The 21,279-nt window shown below is 43.2% G+C and overlaps 1 protein-coding gene across 2 annotated transcripts in view; it reads right to left on the bottom strand.

The window, feature by feature from the left end:
- The window catches only part of DPYSL2 (dihydropyrimidinase like 2), a 109,047-nt gene that overhangs the window by 23,191 nt on the left and 64,577 nt on the right, over positions 1–21,279 (bottom strand). For both annotated transcript variants that reach the window (XM_033948289.1, XM_033948290.1), the window contains exons 4-8: positions 12,296–12,460; positions 9,737–9,798; positions 9,360–9,440; positions 8,311–8,379; positions 2,006–2,126 (exon numbers count right to left, since the gene is read on the bottom strand). In XM_033948289.1, coding sequence (XP_033804180.1) covers positions 2,006–2,126; positions 8,311–8,379; positions 9,360–9,440; positions 9,737–9,798; positions 12,296–12,460 — 498 coding nt within the window. The remainder of the gene's footprint in view (positions 1–2,005; positions 2,127–8,310; positions 8,380–9,359; positions 9,441–9,736; positions 9,799–12,295; positions 12,461–21,279) is intronic.

The following is a 21,279-nucleotide window of genomic DNA, read 5'->3' as shown; positions in this document are numbered from 1 at the left end:
CAACATAGAATCAGGAAAGAATAAAGGTCAAAATTATCTACCAAATTAGATATCAATCACAGATTCAGTAGCTTTAATCGTTGCTAGTTTATGTCAAATTTCACTTGGCTCTTAAAGAAGAAAAGTCAACATACACTAAAGCCAATTCTGTCACATTCAGAACCAAAAGCTCTATTTACAACTGGATCAAGGAAGTCTCCCGAGATCAAAACACCAAAGTTGTAGAAAAAACTCTGGCTAGAGGACACACTACAAAACCATGCATACTGTACAAGATTTGCTACCAAAATCTGAAATAGGGTAGATACTCCCCAGCGGTGCGGAAAACATGAGGAAGGACCTAGCAACACTTGAAAAATGTTCCAGAATTTGGCATCTAAGACTTAGGACTCCTTTTGCTAAGGTGCGTTAGGGCATTAACGCGCGGAATAGCGCATGCTGAATTGCCATGCGCGCTAGACCTTAATGCCAGCATTGAGCTGACGTTAGTTCTAGCTGCGTAGCGCGCAGTAATATCCTGCGAGCGCTAAAAACGCTAGCACACCTTAGTAAAAGGAGCCCTTAATGCTAAGAAATGCAGGGTCATGCATTTGGGCTGCAAAAATCCAAGGGAACAGTAGAGTTTAGGGGGCAAATAACTTTGTGTCTTTTTTTTCTGTCCACCCTTTATGGGGTCAAGTTTGGGATGCTATTTTTAAAAAAAATTGTAAAACTGAAATCTTTCACTCTGCTAAAAGACCTGCCCACAATGGAAAACTGATAGATAGGCTACTGTTATTAGTGCTATAAGTACAAACTGTTTTAAAGAATTAGAAAAATTTTTAGTAAATTTTCATTTTTATGCATGAAGTACAGTGGTACCTTGGTTTACGAGCATAATCCGTTCCAGGTTCATGCTCGTAATCCAAAATGCTCGTTTTTCAAAGCAAAGTTCCCCATAGGCTTTAATGCAAACTCAGAAGATTCGTTCCACAACCGAAGTTTGCAATGGTGGCCCAAGGGTGAGAACTTGCCTGCGGGTGCTGCACAATGATTCCAAAGTGTTGCCTTCCTTCCTTGGGGTCCCCATGCGGCTGCCCTCCTGCTTCTGCGATGCCTCTGCCATCCGTCAGCGCTCTCCCGGCTCCCATTTAACCTGGCCATCCTGAATGAGCATGCACGTGACTTCTCTCTCCTCTCCTAAGGCAGCCGCTCCCCCGACAACACGCTCACCACGTACAAGGACGTCCTGCGTGCTTGTACGTGGTGAGCGTGTTGCCGGGGGAGCGGCTGCCTTAGGAGAGAAGAGAGAAGTCGCGCGCATGCTCATTCAGGATGGCCAGTTTAGATGGGAGCCGGGAGAGCGCTGATGGACGGCAGAGGCATCGCAGAAGCAGGAGGGCAGCCGCATGGGGACCCGAGGAAGGAAGGCAACACTTGGAATTGCTGTGCAGCACCCGCAGGCAAGTTCTTACCCCTGGGCCACCATTGCTAAGTGCTCGTTTATCGGGGCAGTGCTCGGTTTACGAGACAAAAGTTTGCCGAGTGTTTTGCTCGTCTTGCAAAACACTCGCAAACCAGTACATTCGTAAACCGAGGTACTTGCCTTCATCAAGTTTTCAAGTTTCAAGTTTTATTAAAATTTTGATATATTGCAGTATCATGAATTCAAAGCGATTTACAATTAAAAACAGGGTCTTAGTTATTAACTACAACAAACACAAGAACACTATGAACTGATACGTAAGGGAAATAGGGAGAGCTACAATAAGCATAGTAAAGGAAACATAAAAGGTAAATACAAAGGGAGGGTAAAAATTTTAAACGTATTGATAAAAATTAAAAAGAAAATTAAGGACTTTTTTTTTTTAATTTCTCAGAGCCTAAGACAGAGGACATGTGAGTTTATGCCTAGAACGGGATCAAAAGAGAATCCAATGATTAGGTCTCAAATACATATTCGTGACAAGGCATGTAGTCTGTGTCTTTCCAGTCGGCAGCTTGTATATGACCCACAAGGACTTACCCTTTTTCCTAGCCTGAGCAATGACATCCGCAGCACTTCTTCCCATCACTTTAGTAATGTAGAGAGGGCAGTTGGTTTGATTGGCAATTGTAATGGCTCTATTGACAGCCTCAGCCTCAACCTAAAAGGCCAAATAAACATAAAAAAAAAGAAAAAGAGATCAAGTCATGCAGTAGGAAACAAGTGAAAGCAAAGGCATGGGAATGATTTCAGAGTGAGACAACTGGGTCCTTTGACTGCTGCTGGCCAGGTTCTTGCACAGTAGAACGGCTCGGGGATCGGGACAGTCTGAATTTTTGGATTTTCTGGATTCTCAATGTGTAGAAGCGACTAATTATCAGAAAAAGGAATGGAAAACAAACGATGAGATTATAATGCCCTTGTATTGTTCCATGATGCAGGCGCACCTCAGATACTGTGTACAATTCTGATCGTTGCATCTCAAAAAAAGATATGGCAGAATTCGAAAAGGTTCAGAGAAAGGCAATAATATTAGACCCTTAGTATGTGCCAGGTTAGGATAAAATCTTGCATCATAAACTTGTACTGAAATTATGTATGTTTAACCTGTAACCCGATCTGAGCTCTTTGGGGACAATGGGGTAGAAAACGAAATGAATGAATGAATGAAAACGATAAAAGGGATGTGACGACTTCTCTTTGAAGAAAAGCTAAAGCAGCTAGGGCTCTTTAGCCTAGAAAAGAGATGGCTCAGGGGAGATGTGACAGAGGTCTATAAAATAATGAATGGAGTGGAATGGGTAGATGTCAACTGCTCATTTACTCTTTCCAAAAATACTAGGACTAGAGAGCATGTTGTAGCTACTAAGTGGTAGATTTAAAACAAACCAGAGAAAATATTTCTTCATTTAACTTGTAATTAATCTCTGGAATTCACTGCCAGAGAATTTGGTGAAAGCAATTAGCTTAGCAGGCTCTAAAAAAAGGTCTGGATAACTTCCTAAAAGAAAAGTCCATAAGCCATTATTAAGATGGACTTCAGGAAATCGAGGATATGCAGCATAAAATCTAGTTTACTTTTTGGGATCTTGCCAGGTACTGCTGGATACAGGATACATGCCTTGATGGATCTTTGGTATGTTCCAGTATGGCAACTTTTATGTTCCCATAGGTAACTACCTCAAGTACAGGCTGGTATACCAGTCACTTTTGGTGGTATCCAAGAAAACTGTTGATGAGAAATGAGAAGCCTCGGGATTCCAAAGTAAAACATTCCTGAAGGAAGTTAATTGTGCTGACACTGCTACACAGAAAATTTCCTCACTCCAAATGTATCCTTCTAATTCTTTATAAAGGAAGCTTAAAACATCTCCCTGATTAGACCAATGGTTTGCTATCATTGCAACTAGAGAATGACACGGTGACTAAATTCATCACCTTTTCCGTCTTTGCTGATAACCGTGGGAAACCATCCCATGTCATTCTTTAGTGTCTATACTCTGATTCTTATGTGAGCCAAGTATAGGATAATGAAGCCATTGTGACATCACTGCTGAGATTGGCTCTTAGGCACTGGTGGAATGAGGTATTATGACATCACAATATCTGCTCTGGATACCAGAGACTGTCATTCTTTAGTGTCTATCTCAATCTCAGTCCTTCAACACCAGCATTCTTCAATGCAAGGCTTGAGGGTTAGTGGCTGTGCACATGCATACTCCGATTCTTACCCCTCTCTTTAAAGAATGAAATGGAGATGATTTCCCGCAGTTAACTGCAGGGATGGGCATGGTGATGAATTTTGTCACCAAGTTTCCAAGTTTATTTATAGTTTAATATACTGACCATCTATGTGTATCTGGCCGGTTTACAATGCTAAAAGTATAAAAATAATGTAAAAAAAAGAAAAAGAAACCTACAACAAAAAGAAGACTGACATGGACATGGAGGAATTGTGGGTGAGGAAAGTTAATAATTACATCATAAAAATAAAGGGAGGTACGAGGGGAGGGGAAAAACAGCATGGAACGGGGGTCGCTTCATAGAAGCGGTTCTTTAAGAAAAGTGAGCTGCGGTTGGGGAAATGATTTTATCTTATGAAGTGGAATGCATCTTGGAATAAAAAGGTTTCGAGTTTGTTTTCTTAATTTAATCGAGAGAATTTTCGTGATGAGATGGCATGGCATTCCAGAGTGCAGGGGCTGTGATGGAAAAGATTGTATTTCGAGTGCAATAGAGTTCTTCGAATGGAGGAACAGTCAGTAAGTTCTGGTCTGCTGATCCGAGGGCCCTTGATGAAGAGTAGGGAATGATGCGTTTATCGAGGAATGCTGGGGAATGTGTAAGTTTTATTTTGAAGACGAGCAAAAAAATTTTACATGTGGTGCGATGTGAGAAGGTAGCCAGTGTGCTTCTCAGAGGAGAGGGGTGACATGGTTGTATTTTCTAGCTTTGTATATGAGTTTGAGGGATGTGTCATTTTCTAACTGCAACAGGTTATAGCAACACAAAAGCATCCATGAACTATTTCGCTCTCACACTTCAATGGCACTGGCCATTGTTCCAATGAACACATCTTAAACAGAACTGCACAGGTTAGCTCATGCCTTAACTTTTGGCAAAAATATGTGTGAAACTATTAGCGCGGAGTAAAAAAAGACATATCTGATAATCTGGATACATGTTTATAGACCCACATATCTACTATTGTTATTCTTTAATATCCACTCTGTTTACCACTGCATTACACCAGACAGAAGTTCTGCATAAAACACAAATCGTGCATTTATACGCAAACCTTTATCATGGGAAATGGATATCGGCATCGTAGGACAGCCTATTCATTTGGAATATAAGCCATTCTAGTAACATAATAAACGCCATAATAAAATGAATCCGGAGAAAAGGTTCGTTATAACAAAAGTTTATGTAGTATCTCTCAGCAGTTTGCATCATAAGTAAAGAGAAAGCCCCTGGAGATCTTGAGATCAACAAGCTCGTAACGCTCTGGAGACCCGTGTTCGCTGTTCCCTGTTGACGAGTGAATGGAAAAGAATGAGACGCAGCAGCACAGGCCTTCAGAGCTTCTACCTCAGTGTGACAACAGGTGTCCTGCTGGTCTCAGGATCTCCAATAAGTGATGCTGTTCCTAGGCCACAGACTGGCATGAAAAGAACAGGAAAAAACTCACATATAAGAATGAAGTGATCTTCTGAAGAGAGACTATCACAATTTTTCTTTTCTTTTCTATAATATTCTGCATTTTAAGCTCATCAATTTCCACTATGGCTCTATGTGAACCTGGGCAAGTCACTTAAACCTCCACTGCCCTAGGTACAAACCCCTACCCCCACCCCCGCCAAAAAAAACAAACAAAAAAAACTGAGCCACTAGGGACAGAGAATGTATCTGTATTAAATATATAAAGCACTATGGTTATACTACTGAATAAAATTATACCAAAATGCAGTATCTATACTCATACCCATATCCACAACCACTGATAGTGCTTTTCAGTATGTGTGCAATCTTCTTACACTCCTGCCCCATGTTGAGCCGCTAGCTGAATGGCTGCCATGATTTCCTTCAGTGGGCTGGGACAGGAGGGATCCCTCCCATCTCCTGTCATGGCTGGCTCTACAAACTTTCACCTCTATCCTGCCTCCCTGGCCTACCTGTCAAATCCTTGGTCGTCCAGCGGTGAACCAGGGTGGGAGCAATATTCCTACGCTCCTGCCCTGTGCAGAGCCGCTAGCTGAATGGCTGCCATGAGTTCTTACGAGTTCCCATGAGAACTCACGGCGGTCATTCGCTAGCGGCTCTGCATGGGGCAGGAGCGTAGGAAGATCGCTCCTGCCTCGGTTCACCGCTGGACCACCAGGGATTTGAAAAGTACGCCAGGGAGATGGGAGGGAGGTGAAAGTTTTTAGAGTCGGCCAGGACAGGAGATGGGAGGTATCCCTCCTGTCCTAGCCCACCGCTGGTCCACCAGGTCTTATGGCAGGCCCAGTGGAGGCCTGCAAAGCATCAGGATGGAGAGCGGACACAGAGGGCGTGAGGGCTGGGTGCAAAGCCTGGCAGGACAGGGCACTTGAATATTAAACCCCCCTTTCAGTTTATATTTGAGTCAACCTTTATTCCTCCTTTTTTGGGGGAAAAAAGGTTAGCTCTGTTTATATTCGAGTATATATGGTAAATAAACAATAAATTAAACTGACTAATTTCTCCATCCCAACAAAACAGATTTCATAAGCTGTGCAGCACGAGCCATTGCATTCCTAGGACTTGCCACATAGAGTATAATCACATATCAACCAAAATAAGCCAATCATATTATCATTGGTTCTTTCTGCAGCCTTTGACTTAGTTGATCATGGATCATTATGTCAAAGACTACAAGACGTGGATCTTTTTGGAGTGGTGTTAGATTAGAGCAGTGTTCCCTCCCTAACAGTGCACATTCTGCTGGTAAAGTATGAAGTAAGCCAATCTATACACTCACATATGGAGTTCCCCAAACCTCAGAATACAGCTATCTCAACTCTTAACTTGCCTTAATTGCAGATTGGCTGTTAAATAACAAAATGACATTGAATCTTGAGAAAACTAAGAGATTGTTTTCTAAAAATGAGCTATGGTTATCATTGTCCCAATTCTTATTGTGGGCTTCTTTTATCTCTGCTTTCTCAAAATTTTAGGTGTATTCACACTGATACCAATCTACCTTTTAACTGGGTCACCAGAAAGTGTTTTTTTTCTGCTGAAAACCTTCAGATATGTAATTGTGCTGTCCAATCTAGATTATTTTAAATTAGTTTCATGGTCTGTCTCATCACCTCACGCTTAAGACTACTGCAACTCGCTACTCTCAGGCCTTCCGCTTAACCATCTCGCTCCCCTCCAATCCATCCACAATTCGGCTGCATGACTCATATTCCGGGAAAGCCGCTATGCTCATGATACCCCTCTCCTAAAGTCACTTCATTGACTTCCCATCCATTTCTGAATACAATTCAAACTCCTCTTACAGACCTACAAATGTACTCACTCAAATGCCCCGCGCTATCTCTCTTCACTTATCTCCCCCTATGTTGCCCTCCCCGAGCTCCACTCAGCTGGTAAGTCCCTCTTATCTGTGCCCTTCTCTTCCTCTGCCAACTTGACTCCGTTCCCTTCTGCTGCGCCACATGCTTGGAACAAACTGCCCAAATCCCTGTGGAGGGCTCTATCTCTGGCAGTGTTCAAGGACTAGTTAAAAGTCCACTTCAAGGGTACTTTCAACTCCTCTCACCTTGGGTTCTGCATCCCCAACCCTCTATGTCATGTCTGTCTGTCCAAATTAGATTGTAAGCTCTTCAGAGCAGGGACCGTCTATTAAATATCAAAATATACAGCACTGCATATGACTTTCAGTGCTATATAAGTAATAAATAGTAGTAGTAGCAGAATATACAACTTATTGAGATCACAGCAGTCAAACTTAAAGGAACTAGAAAATGGGATCACTAAACGCCATTACTAAAAGATGTGCAGTGGCTTCTCATTACTCACAAAGATAACGTTCAGAACATAATACTTGTTCAAAAAATATACTACTCAGGACTACACTCCTCCCTCAATATTCACAGGGGTTAGGGGCAGAGGCGACCCGCGAATATAGAAAATTTGTAAATAACTTTTGGGCTGACTCTGACACCCCCCACCTTTCCCCCGGCATTCCGGACCTTACCTGGTGGTCTAGCAGTCTTTCAGGGCAGGAGCGATCATCCCACGCTCCTGCCCCATACAGATCACTCATCCAAAATGGCTGCCGTGAGTTCCCATTGTAGTCTCAAGAGACTACGGGAACTCAAGCAGCCATTTTGGATGAGTGATCTGCACGGGGCAGGAGTGTAGGAAGATCGCTCCTGCCCCGAAAGACCGCCAGACAACCAGGTAAGGTCCGGGAAGGTCTAGAAGGGAGGTTTGGGCGATTCTGGTTTTAGGAAATTGTGAATAATCGAAATTGTGAGTCCTAAAACCGTGAATTGGGAGGGGGAAGTGTAAAACTATTTCTCTGCTTCCTTCTAATACTCTTATTACTCAATCAAAGAAGATTTTCACAGTAGAATTGTCTCATAATACCTTCCTTCTATCCAAAAACTATGGATTGTATCCAAGCAAATATCTTTAATGTAGTTGGCCCCTTCTTTGGAATTCCCTACCCTCTCACTTACAATTGGAAATTTTTCTCCCAATGTTTAAGGGGGCCCTCAAAATGTTCTTATTCTTTTAAGAGGAACAGTTAATCTGCTGGCTGGGTTGGTGGGCAATGGGGAATAGGCTATATCAAAAAGTGCACTCACCTCTTCAGGCCGGCTCAATACATGCCCCTCTGGACCAGTGATTCCCTGTTCAAGGATCCTCTCTTGCTCCTAAGATCGAAAAAGGAAGAAAAAGTTAAATTACATATTTCAGTTCTTACTTCACTGACTGCAAATCTTTAAAAGTACAAAAGAAAACCAAGCAAGGTGCAAGTTGCAAAGAGAGCCCAAAGAAGCGAGATGAAAGTTCAGCCTCTGCTGTACTAACAGTAGAACTAGAGAATGGCATGGGGACCAATTTGTCCCCATCCCTATCCCATTCCTGTAAGCTCTGCTTTAACCACACAAGCCTCGAACACTTATGATTTTAAAGTTTTTGAGGCTTGTGCAGATGAGGACAGAGCTTAGGCATTGGTGGAATGAGGCATTATGACATCACAATCTGAGCTCTAGAATGTTGCTACTTATGATTTTAAAGGGTTTGAAGCTTGTGCAGATGAGGACGGAGCTTGCAGGAATGGGACAGGAACAGAACGCGCCTGGACAAGACAGGAAAATGAGTTTTTGCGGGGACGGGGAAAAAAATTTGTCCCCGTGCCATTCTCTAGAACTAAATCAACGTCCACAGATGTACTCAAGAAAGCAAGCAAGCAAGCACACTAGGTATTATACAGAGATGTAGATGGCAGCTCTTGCTTCCCATATTGGCAAAACACACATTCTTATGATCACATGAACCTCCATTTGGAAGACCCAGATCTAATCTAATCTTTGGTTTATATACCGGGTCATCTCCCAGTGGAGTTCGACTCAGTTCACATATAATTAAGACTAGTGTACATAGCAGAAAACATAGGAGAAGGAAGAACTAAGTACATAAGAAAAGCATAAGAAAAATAACTATAATATTATCATTTGTTGAGGCTGTAGTTAAACCATTTAAAAATTTCGAGAACAACAAAGTTTTCAGGAATTTACGAAATAATTCAACATACAGACTTCAAGAGATTTTATGGGAGTTGTATGATGTGATGTGAAGTTACAGATCTTACCCCTTAATTTTTACCAATTGCTTTCTATTCAAGTCTTACCTCTGCTATGATGTCACCATTTTCAGCGTGAACCTGTCCGATTGCACCAATATCGCGGATCACACTGAGGACTTCGTATATCTGAGGGAAAAAAGCAAAACTATTCATTCCACCCTATATGAACATCCTTCCACTTGCCAAGAAAATCCTCCTACAGTGCATGTGGCACTATAAGTAACAACAACAAAAAATATGCTGAAAGCATCCATCCTACCATACCAAAATGTGTTTCATTATGCCTGCGGCTCCAAATTCTCAACCCTTCCCAAGAAAAGGCATGCATAGAAACATACATGAAATTCTATCTTCAAATGTAAAACTAGAACCTTAATACACAATGGGTTAGCAAAAGAAAATCAAATCTAAAGCCCTCCTACCTGTGAATCAGTCAGCTGAAAACTATCTTTGAAGGCCATATAAACCAAGAAAGAGTTCACACCTAGGAGAATAAGGAAAGAAAACAAAGTCTTAGAAACATGATTATGGCCTTCAGGAAGGCCAAAATCTACTGCCAGTGACCACCAGAAAATATAACACCCTCTTCCCCACCGCCAGAGGGCTCCCTCTACTCAGCATATCAAACTATTAACCCTCATCACCCTTGTCTGGGTTCTGCCCCTATGCAGGCATCCCTAGACAGCCAATAAGAATTAGCAGTTTTAACTCATCTCCGTGCCCCATTTCCATTCTCTAACAGCCCCTCCCCCCCTTCCCCCAAAACCACTGCTTCTTACCAGACTATCTTCTAAGAGTGCAGCACAATTATGTGGAAGTAATGCAAAATGAATGCAGAAGATTAGTGGACAGGACAATTTTCAAAAAGTGTGTACATTGCATTCTTGTCCAATAGAGATTGCGCCAGTTTTCAAAACTACGGTTAAGTATGTATTTTCATTTAAAAAAAAAACAAAAAAAAAACAACTGCTACAAGAACAAAAGTATGTGAAGGCAGAGTTTTGCTTGAAATGTAGTACATGCCAGGAAACCTACTGGCCAGTACTCTGAATGACAGGCAGTCAAAAATTAATGTCCTTTTTGTCTGCTCCAACCCTCCTCTACAGGCAGCTAGTAAGAAACAAGAGGTGAGGGGTTGGAAAAGGGAGCAAACCATTGTTTTCTTTTCTACAGCATCTTCTCCAGTCTCACCCTTCCTCTTTTTTCTGACTAAAAGGGAGGGGGCGAGACTGGAGCAGATTCTGCAAGCAGCACCTCCAGAGAAAGAGGACGGGAGAGGCTACAAACAAAGGAGCAGAGCCAATGGCTTTCTGCTGTGTCCACTTCAGTTTCATTCCCACATCCCCTCCTTTGAATGGGCTACACTAGGGGAGTGTTTCTCAACATGTGGTATGTGAACCCTTGGGGATAAGTAGGCCACTTGTTGGAGATACATAGCATGGCTCCCACAGAGAATATTCTCTGCCCGCCAGTCCATCGAAGCCATGCTGCAGCCGCCAGGGATCCCTTCTTGCTACCCATCCCACCCGCTGAAGCCACTGCCGGGGATCCTTCCCCCCCCCCATCCTCCCTCCCAAAGCTGAACTACAGGGCTTCCCTCCAATGTCAGAGTTGACGTCAGAGGAAAGCCTTCCGAGTCAGAGGGAGGGGGGAGGTTTCCAGTTACCTCCTTCTGACTTCAGTGGCTTGTTGGGGGGATGTATAGCTGGCAGCAGTTCACATGCTGCACGTAGCTGACCCGAAAATCTTATCTTCGATGTTAAAGCTGACGTCGGAGGGAAGGCTTGTGGGTCAGCCACGTGCAGCATGTGAATCGTTGCCTGCATATCCCCCCAACAAGCTGCTGAAAGCAGGTGGAGCAAGTGCGGATCAAACTAAGGGGACACGATCTTTCTGGAACAAAGGGAAACAGGAGGTGGGGTAGGAGCGCGTTGGGGCACAATTCTGGGACAATGGTGGCAAGGAGGGGGAGGGGAAGGGGCACAAACTCGACTCAGAAGGAAGGGAGGTGGCATGAACATGTGGAACAGAAGGGAGGGAGGAAGAGGGCACTAACTTGGGACATAGGAGAACGGGAATAGAAAGGGAAAATTGTTGGGCATGAGTGTGTGAGTGAGAGGGAAAGAAATGGTGGCAGATGGGGAAAGGAAGAAAGGAAAATTTGGCATAGAGAGAGGAGAGACGTAGAGATGCATGTGGAAGAGAAGGATGAGAGGGAGAAATGTTGGATATGGTGGTGGAGAGGGAACAGAGGGACAGACTGAAGGGGATGCAAGGGGGAGGAATATTGGACATAGTGATAGAGGGAAATATGGCATGGTGCTGGAGAGGGATGCACATGATCTGGGGGATGAGAGAGGGAGAAATGTTGGACTCATGGAGGGACAGAGAGAGAGAGAGATGTTGGTTGGGGAAGGGAATGAGGTCCGGTGGAGAGGAAGTGTGCAGGAGACAGAAAGAAAGAAATATTGGATGCACAGTCGGAAGGAAGTGCAACCAGAGTGGTATAATTTCAATACTTTTTAATGGATATGTCCACTTAAGAACTTTTGATTATTGGTGCCTTAGGGGGCAATCTTGCAACTAGGCACCTGCAGCTACACCAGCCATAGAGTTGCACAAGTGTGGATGCTTAAATGAAGCAGGGATGCACATAATTTACAGCATTCTGTAAGTTAAGCACATAAGTGGCGGCCCCGCCTATGTACCCACCTCTTACAAATATGTGCTTTGTAAGATAAGTGGGTACTTGCAGAATAGCACTTAGGCGCTCTGCTACCACTTGCACAGGTTTATGTCCAAATATACTAGTATTCTAAATATTTACACATACAATACATACATAAATATGGGCGTCCAGTTTTAGAATTGCTCCTTTAAAGTTACAGGGTGATCAAGATTATTTGACGGGAATTTTTTGAAAGGTAGAGTAGATACGGGTGCTTGCTTTATCAAAGTTTCTTCCGACAACAAGAACCTACCATGATCTTTAACCAATGCCTCCATCTCCTCCTGGATTCCTTTATGCCACTCTGTAATGTCCACATGTAAGGAGTAATCACAGCAGGATTTGCTGTCTGCCCATTCTCTCCACTGATCAAATGCAACAAGCAGGCTGGTCCCAGGTTCTGGAACCACATGATCAACTGGAAAAAAAAACAACAACAAAATTCCATGGGAATCAGAGTGCTAAGACTGTGCCTCTACTTTCTGTGCCTGAAGGTAACAATTCAACTAGAAAATATATCCAGCAAGTCTACTAAAGTAGGTTTTGACGGAATTCTTGGCTAGCTATGTCTAGCTTGCATTTGAAGAAACACTATGCAATCTAATTACAGGCCAAAGGGAAAGGTAGTGGGAGAACCAGGAAGTGCAGTGACTAGGATCTTTTGTATGAAAAAAGAAGAATATAGACACTTTGGACAGCTGCAACTATTTCATAGAACCAAACAGAACATCTCATTAATAAACTGTAGAACTATTAAGTCCGAAGAGTCCAACAAAATCTAGTAAGAAATGTCTTCTGTACTATTCAAATGAAAACATGGCAAGCAAACGCCACATTAAAACAGATTTCTTTTTATTAAACATTTTAAAATTTACATATATATATATATATATATATATATATATATATATATATATATATATAATATGCAAAGAAACAGAGAAAACATACAAGTAAAAATTAAAGAAAAAAATACAATTCATCAAGAAATATATACTTTCAGTCCATGCCATGAAAGCCAAAACAACATTACAATAAAGAAATAACTCAAATAAATCACAGTAAGGTAAGAACCCCGTCTCAAAAAGGGTTCTACCCTATCTACTTCATAAGGGATATTTTATTTCTAAGAACTTGTATCACTCCATCAATCAATAATTACTATGAGGAACTTTTATCAGCATCCAAAAACTTTCTAATTGACTAGGATAAAAAAATATCAAATTCTTCCCCTGCCATCGCACAAGACATTTGCAAAGGAGCCATAAAAAAAGAGGTGGCTCCCTTCACCAACGTCCAGTATTTAAGTCACAGAAATAATTTCTTATGGAAATGAATAGTTTTTGGCAACATCAGGGAAGATCTGTATCTTCTGACCACAAAAGGCAATATCCTTATTTTCAAAATAAGCCTTCAATATCAAACATTTATGATTTTCAGAGGAAAATGTCACAAGAAGGGTAGCCCTGATAGAAACAATATCATTTAGAACTTTCCAGGAAATTGGTAAGGTCGAGACTAGCTCCACCTATTGAATCCAAGGCCTTTCAATGGCATTTTCCACTTGAAAAGACTGAAACAAAGAAACTTTGTAAATCACTATTTCTTCTGGATTTGACATTTTTTAGCACTTCTTTCAAATAGAAAAAGGAAAGAATCGTTAAGAGAAGTAAGAACTGTGTTGAATGCTAGCAAAAAGACACAGCTGCAAGAAAGAGGAACAAAACCAAATTATTAAGCATAAACAGAAATTATGTACAAAATCTGAACTAGATAAAGCATAAGTGATCACAATAAGCGGAGAGGCTGTCTGACAAGCAGACATAGGCCTTCAACCCACTGTCCATGAAACCTAAGACTAGCGCAATTCCCCTTTTCACAGTCGGGAATGTCACCACTGAAAAGTCGCCTGTTTACGGCCTTTCAAACCACTGGCTTCATGGAAACTCAATATGCTGTTATAATTAATATATATTTATTTTATTAACAATCAATAACAGGTTACAAGAACAAATCTTACAGCATATGGAGCGGACAGATAGTATGCCTCAAGCGCTTGAGTATACCTGGATGTCTGTCCTGTTTTCATAATCCCAAAGGCTGTCTCTTACACAATTCTTGACAGCTTGAGGCCACGTTGGCACATATCATATTGTTAATTTTTATTGGTCACTTACAAACGTCATTACATTTATCAGTTTATTAATTGGTTCATAATATCTGTGTCATACCATACGCATGTCCTGTTTACCACAAAATCTATCTTTTCCCACATATGCCGTTTTAATTTATCATGTCAGCAATTTCAAGCCATCGGCCAGTAAAAGCCTGCCCATCACAGGATATTCTTGCAAAATAATGTATTTTTATATTATTGGTTAAGACATGTTCTCATCCTTCTTAGATCCACTTCCTTCCCTGGCATTACTGCAGATGTGACACCAGTTGCCATGTAAAAGAATAGGTTTCGTTTCACTCGGCTTGCTGATTTCAGCAAGCATAGATTGTGCAAAGGCTTGACAGTTTTAGTCCGAGCATTCTCAGCCATCTTAGGCCTTCAGTTGTGTTTATTGGCCTAATATGTTAGGGGATTTTTCAGGGAAGGCTCTTCACCTTTCACCTGTACAGGACTCTCGCTCTCTCTCCTCCCTTCTCAGTAACTTAGTTGCTATTTAAAATACAGCTTAAGTTTGCTGATATGGAGCAGAATATTATTCCCCAAAGAGTCTGTGGGATACACTTCTGGTCATTTCTACTTCTATGGATATCTTTTGTTTCATGAGTAAATCAAGAAAAATTTTGTTGTTTTCCTGCAATTACATCACTTTCTTTTCCAGAGATTTAAAAAAAAAAAAAAAAAGAAGAAGATCTGACATTGCTATGTGAACATTTCTTAAGAAAGAACTGAGTATTTCATGGAGTGTCCTAATTTTTTCACATGACTGTAAACTACTATGGAAGATCATAACTGCATTACACAAGCAAAAAATATATATGTGTGTGTGTAACTCCCCGCCCCCTGACTACTTTAAAAGTCCTTTTGCTCTAGTGGTGTAGTCAGGGAAGGAGTGATCCCTAGTTGCTCTTGCCCTTGTCAAACCATGTCAAAATGGCTGCTGTGTTCTCTTGCAGCAGTCTTAGGAGATGGCCGCTAGAGGTCAAGGTAGACATTTTAAAAGCAAAGCTAGCAAGGACAGGAGCGACTGGGGATCACACAATCCCTAGCAATTGAGGAATATAGTGAGGACAGGAAGGATAAGCCAGAGAGGGACACCCACAAGTGGGCAAGGGGGAAAGGCAATTCCTGTTCAGTGAGGAGGGAAACAAACAGCACACAGCACAAATTTTCAGTTTCCACCAAAAACATATGGTCAGTTTTGGCCAAAACTGAAACCATGGCTGTAGCCTTTTGGCCAAAACCAGGCAGAAAAAGGATTTTGACCCAGTTTTGGCACCGTAACCAAAGGCAAAATTTGGTCAGCTCTGATCTATAACAGTCTGCTCCCTCCTGCAACACAACAGGGGCAGTAACTATCTGAAATGCGAGAATGCATAGGAGGTAACATGGTATGATGTGAGGCTCTGGGTACAGGGCAGTGTGACTGAGGTGGGTGAGATCTGTGTGTGGTGGTGGGACAAAGAGAATCTAGCGAAGAACATCAAGAAGATCAATAAACCCCTCTTCAGGTATATTAGTGATAGAAACAGAAACACAGGCGGGATAGTACGCCTTAAGAAACCAGACGGGAACTATGTAGAATCGGACTCTGAAAAGGCTGAACTATTAAATGAATACTTCTGCTCAGTCTTCACCCGTGAGGCGCCGGGATCCGGCCCTCAGCTGCAGACAAGGAATAGCTCTGCAGACCCATTTCGAAATTTCGAGTTTTCACCCAGCACTGTCCACTTTGAACTATCTAATCTCAAGGTTAACAAAGCAATGGGACCAGACAACCTACACCCCAGGGTACTCAGGGAATTAAGTGACGTCTTGGCGGAACCGCTATCCGCGCTCTTCAATCTCTCCCTTAGTACAGGTAAAGCCCCATTGGACTGGAAAAAGGCTAACGTCATTCCACTCCACAAAAAAGGATGCAGGACGGAGGCTGCTAACTACAGACCAGTGAGTCTCACATCAATAGTGAGCAAGCTAATGGAAACTCTAATCAAACGCCAATTGGATACGATCTTAGACGAGGAGAATCTACGAGATACGCGTCAACATGGATTTACTAAGGGGAGGTCCTGCCAATCTAACCTAATCAGCTTCTTTGACTGGGTGACAGGGAAGCTGGATGTTGGGGAGTCCCTAGACATCGTATACTTGGATTTCAGCAAAGCATTCGATAGCGTGCCACACCGCAGGTTGTTGAACAAGATGAGCTCTATAGGATTAGGAGACACATTGACAGCATGGGTTAGGGACTGGCTTGGAGGTAGGGTTCAGAGGGTGATGGTGAACGGCACCCCCTCCGAAAAGACGGAGGTGATCAGTGGAGTGCTGCAGGGCTCGGCCTTGGGCCCGATCCTATTCAACATCTTCATAAGGGACTTGGCTGAGGGACTTCAAGGTAAAATAGCGCTATTCGCCGATGACGCCAAACTATGCAATGTAGTAGGCAGGAACACGTCAGACCAAAGCACAGGGCCAGACGGAAACTCAATGCCTGACAGTATGGTGCACGACCTACTCCTACTGGAGCACTGGTCCAGGACCTGGCAACTCAGTTTCAATACCGAAAAATGTAAAGTCATGCACCTGGGCAGCCAAAATCCATGCAATGGTAAAATCCTACAAAGGACTGTAGCAGAACGTGACTTAGGGGTGATCATCAGTGAGGACATGAAGACTGCCAAGCAAGTGGAGAAAGCTTCATCTAAGGCTAGACAAATCATAGGTTGTATACGTAGGGGTTTCGTCAGCCGGAAGCCCAAAGTCATTATGCCATTGTAAAGATCCATGGTGAGACCCCATCTGGAGTACTGTGTACAATTTTGGAGGCCGCATTACTGCAAAGATGTGCTGAGTCTTGAGTCGGTCCAGCGTATGGCCACCCGGATGGTCTCGGGGCTCAAGGATCTCCCGTATGAGGAAAGGCTGAAAAAATTGCAGCTATACTCACTCGAGGAACGCAGAGAGAGGGGGGACATGATCGAGACGTTTAAATATCTCACGGGCCAAATAGAGGTGGAGGAGGATATCTTCTTTTTCAAAGGCCCCACGGCAACAAGAGGACATCCGTGGAAAATCAGGGGCGGAAAACTACACGGTGACACCAGGAAATACTTCTTCACCGAGAGGGTGGTTGATCACTGGAATAATCTTCCACTGCAGGTGGTCGAGGCCAGGAGCGTGCCTGATTTTAAGTCAAAATGGGATCGCCACATGGGATCTCTTCACAGAGAAAGGTAGGGGAGGGTTATTGGGGTGGGCAGACTTGGTGGGCCGTGGCCCTTATCTGCCGTCTATTTCTATGTTTCTATGTTTCTATTGTGTGGGAGGGGACCAAGTAGGAGCATCATGGGTGAGTCGGTTGGAGAGCATCAGCCCTTTACAAGAGTAGAAGAAAGGAAAGAGCACGAGGAGGGTGGGGGAACACTTTTCCTCTCATGCCACACACCTTCAACCAGTGACATTCCCACTCCTCTCTGACTTTCAGCTTTCAAGCACAGTCAGCCACAATTTCAGCTGGGGAGAAATGGGAACCTCATCCCTTGATGGCAGTATGACTTGCCTTTGAGCAGCATTGGTTTGAACCCACAACCTCAGGGTGCAGAGGCTATAGCTTTAACCACTGTGCCACATTCTTATGTTCTTATGGCTGAAGCCAGAAGTCTGGTCAATGGATTTCCAGTGCGATTTTGATCTCTGGGTTCCTTCTTACCATCCCTGGTCTTTATGGCCAGTTGTAGTCTGATCTGTGCTCTGAGGAATGCGGGTAAAATTTCTGGCCAAAGCATGGCAGCAGCCCAGATTAACCAGGGTGTCCTTTGTGAGAAAAAAAAAAGGAAAGCGACATCTCTCTGTCATCATATCTAGTGCTCATCTTGGATGTGCCTTCTGGTCCAGTTATGGCCTGAATTATAGGTCAGGAGTTATAAAGGGTCTAGTAGGACTCACATTTCTTATTGTAATGTTTTTCCCCTAGTTGGCTGGCCGATAAAAGGGAGAGGCAAGCTTGTGTAAGTTCCAGACATTGCACAGGAACCTAGTCCCACAGGTTACACTATTCCATGGACCCCTGGTCTACTTACTGAGGAAGGCCAGTGTCCATGATTCCGGGATCCAGCCCTGGGAAAATTGTAGGTGCTTTATGCTTCCAATCTTGAGCAATAGTCTTCACTTGGTCCACATATGGCTCAATGTGATGCTTTCATCCCCTCACTTGGGGTGGACTGTTGCCTTCTATCAGGTTCCCCCTCTACTTGGAGCTGGTTCAGCATTATGTGCACACAGTTCCACCTCACTGCGTTTGGTGTGGAATAGCCTGTTTCTCCGGATGGCGAGCACAGTATCTCATGGCTGGCTTCCGCTACATCTCTGGCTGCAGATTGTGGTTCCAACTGCCTGTTTGGCACTGCTCCTTCTCTGGTGGTACAGTGACTCCACCGGGCTGATCATCACAGCTCCACCTTTGGATGTTGAGTGTGGCTCAATCACTGGTTGGGGAATGTGAATCCATTAGGCAGTGGCAGTGTCATGCGCTGCTCCATCAATAAAGTTTGCACACTGATCCATCACTTGAGACTGTGTGGTTCCTTCACTGGCTCTGTCACTGGCTGTTGAGCAATGTCCTGTTTTGGACTACCGCACACAGCTCCATTTCCGGCGCTGAACATATCCTTGGTAAAGCTCTATCTGGAAGGGGGGGGGAGAAGCACATCTTCTCTAATGTCTGCCTAGGCTATGGTCACCTCCTGTTCTTTCCAGCACGGGATGCGCTCCCTTGTCTCCTCTGGCGGCTGGGGTTCAGTTTGATCAACACCAAACTTTGGCAGGTTGGTTCTCATGGTTTAGTTCTTTTTTTTTTTTTTTTTGAGTGGAGCAGCTCTCACTCATTGGAAGACAGGTGCACAGTTTCTGGTCTTTCCTTTGGTGGGGCAGATGGTTCCGTATGGGTAGAGTTTCTTCGGTTGCATGGTCCCGAGACTGTTCTTAGAGATGGTGGTTCTAATTTGGCTCTTCTTCAAATCCTTTGGGGATAGCAGACCACTTGATTTGCATTGCCTTCTTTCTACATTCTGTTCAATGTCCCGCCCCACTGAGGACTGCTTTGCCACATGCCACTCGTCTCTGGATTCATGTGCTGCTGATGACAAGGAAAAATTATGTTCTTACCTGATAATTTCCTTTTCTTTAGTCATAGCAGATGTAACTAGGGCCCCACCCTTTATGTTCCTTTATGTTTTGCCTTTGCTACATAGTGATTGGCCCAATGGACAGTGATTGGCCCAGTGGACAGCCTGGATGTGGATTCAACAATTGTGAGGGGGGCAGTTATTTGCTGACTGGATTTTCATATTGATCCTATTGCTTTTTTTTTTTTTTGAGGAATACTGGCTGACCAGTGAGCTTATCATCCTATATATGGCAGAGCTAAGTTTTGGTGTTCTCTATCTCCACCTGCTGGTGGATGGTCACAACCCACTTGTCTCTGGATCAGTGTATCGCAAACTATGTGCTGCAGCAGATTCCAGGTGTGCTAGGAGATGCCAGCAAGAAAGAGGCACTGTTTACAGGATGTGCCTCTTACAGTGAGACACATGTTCTTTAGGCAGTCAGCCGGCACCAAAGACTCTCCTCTTCGCCGACATCTCTCCTCTTCTCTCCACACCTCCCTTCCTCCAGGATCCCCCACCAGCGAAGTGACAGATTCAGGGTCGTGGCTGGAGGGCCTCCGCACATGCGTGCGACGCCATCGTATTGACGTCTGCACACTTCCGGATGTCTTCCGGCCACGGCACTGGGTTTAGTGTGCCACAGCGCTGGAAATTCTGCGGGACACTGCTCTCTGGGTTCATCTGCCGTGACTGAGGAAAAGAAAATTATCAGGTAAGAATATCATTTTTCCTTAATTAGTAGGTTAGTGCCCTTTATTCAGAGCTCAATGAGCTTAGCAATTTATATATCTCATAAAGACGGGACGAGAAAATGAGCCATCTTTAGAATGGAAAACCAGACAGCATGGATGGAAATTCAGAAGTTGTAAGAGAAGAAGATTCCTTGTTACCATGCACACAGCTGTCTCTGATGTCAGACCAGCTAACAATATTCTAATTTGATCAAGTCATTTCTATTCTTCATTGTATTTGGCCAAAATGCAACCCTCTTCATAAAAGGATTCATAATGATAGTTATAAGACTGCTTTATCCATACTGGAGCAACACACAAAGGATTCTATATAGTATAAAATGAGGATTGTTTTTTTTAGTCCTAACTGTAAGTTCTGATCAGATTCCCAGCACAAGAATTTATTTGCTTTTGGTAGGGACTGTGAAAGAAGAATTCAAGAGAGGTTATGCGTGATGACACCCCCAGCTCCACAGATTTCTGGTTTCTCAAAACATTGGCACACTGTTGCACTGCTACAATGGGTAATCGAAAGGGGGTAAGTATAATTAGGGTGTTGTTACACAATGAACATCTTCATATTCCTCAACTTCAGAGGAGAAACTAGCCTGGAACCTCCTTCACCTATTTTAAAATTACTGCACTTGGCTAAGTTTTTAGGTAAATATAATGTTTGCAAGCAAACTTACTTGGGACTTATTATCTCCCCTGACCTCGCTGCACTTTATACTCCAAATGTAGACCCTCTTGTCCGTTCTACACAACACAAACTGGAGACCTGGAGGTTATATCCACTCTCTTTAATGGGAAAAAATAGCATTGTATAATATGGTATTGGTGCCTCAATGGCTCTATGTGTTTCAGATGTTACCTGTTTTATTATCTGCCAAGCATGATAAACTCATTGGAAAGTGTTTACAAAAATATTTGTGGAATGGTAAGAGAGCACGCTTGTCTCTCCTTCATCTGGCACGGCCTCGGAGGCTTGGGATTGCGCAGCCTTCGCTTGTTATCCCAGGCGTGCCAGATGAGACATTTAAACGACTGGTTCCGGGGGACAAGTTAATCTGAAAAAGTTTGATCATGTCACCCCTTTTCTTTCATGAATTACATTGGTCGTCAGTCGAGGCTCATGTGAAATTTAAATTTGGTTGCATTTGTTAAA

The sequence above is a fragment of the Geotrypetes seraphini genome, chromosome 6 (genome assembly GCF_902459505.1).
Source record: "Geotrypetes seraphini chromosome 6, aGeoSer1.1, whole genome shotgun sequence".
Classification (NCBI taxonomy): Eukaryota; Metazoa; Chordata; class Amphibia; order Gymnophiona; family Dermophiidae; genus Geotrypetes; species Geotrypetes seraphini.
The sequence above is the reverse complement of the archived record's forward strand: the minus strand, read 5'-3'. Positions and strand labels throughout refer to the sequence as shown.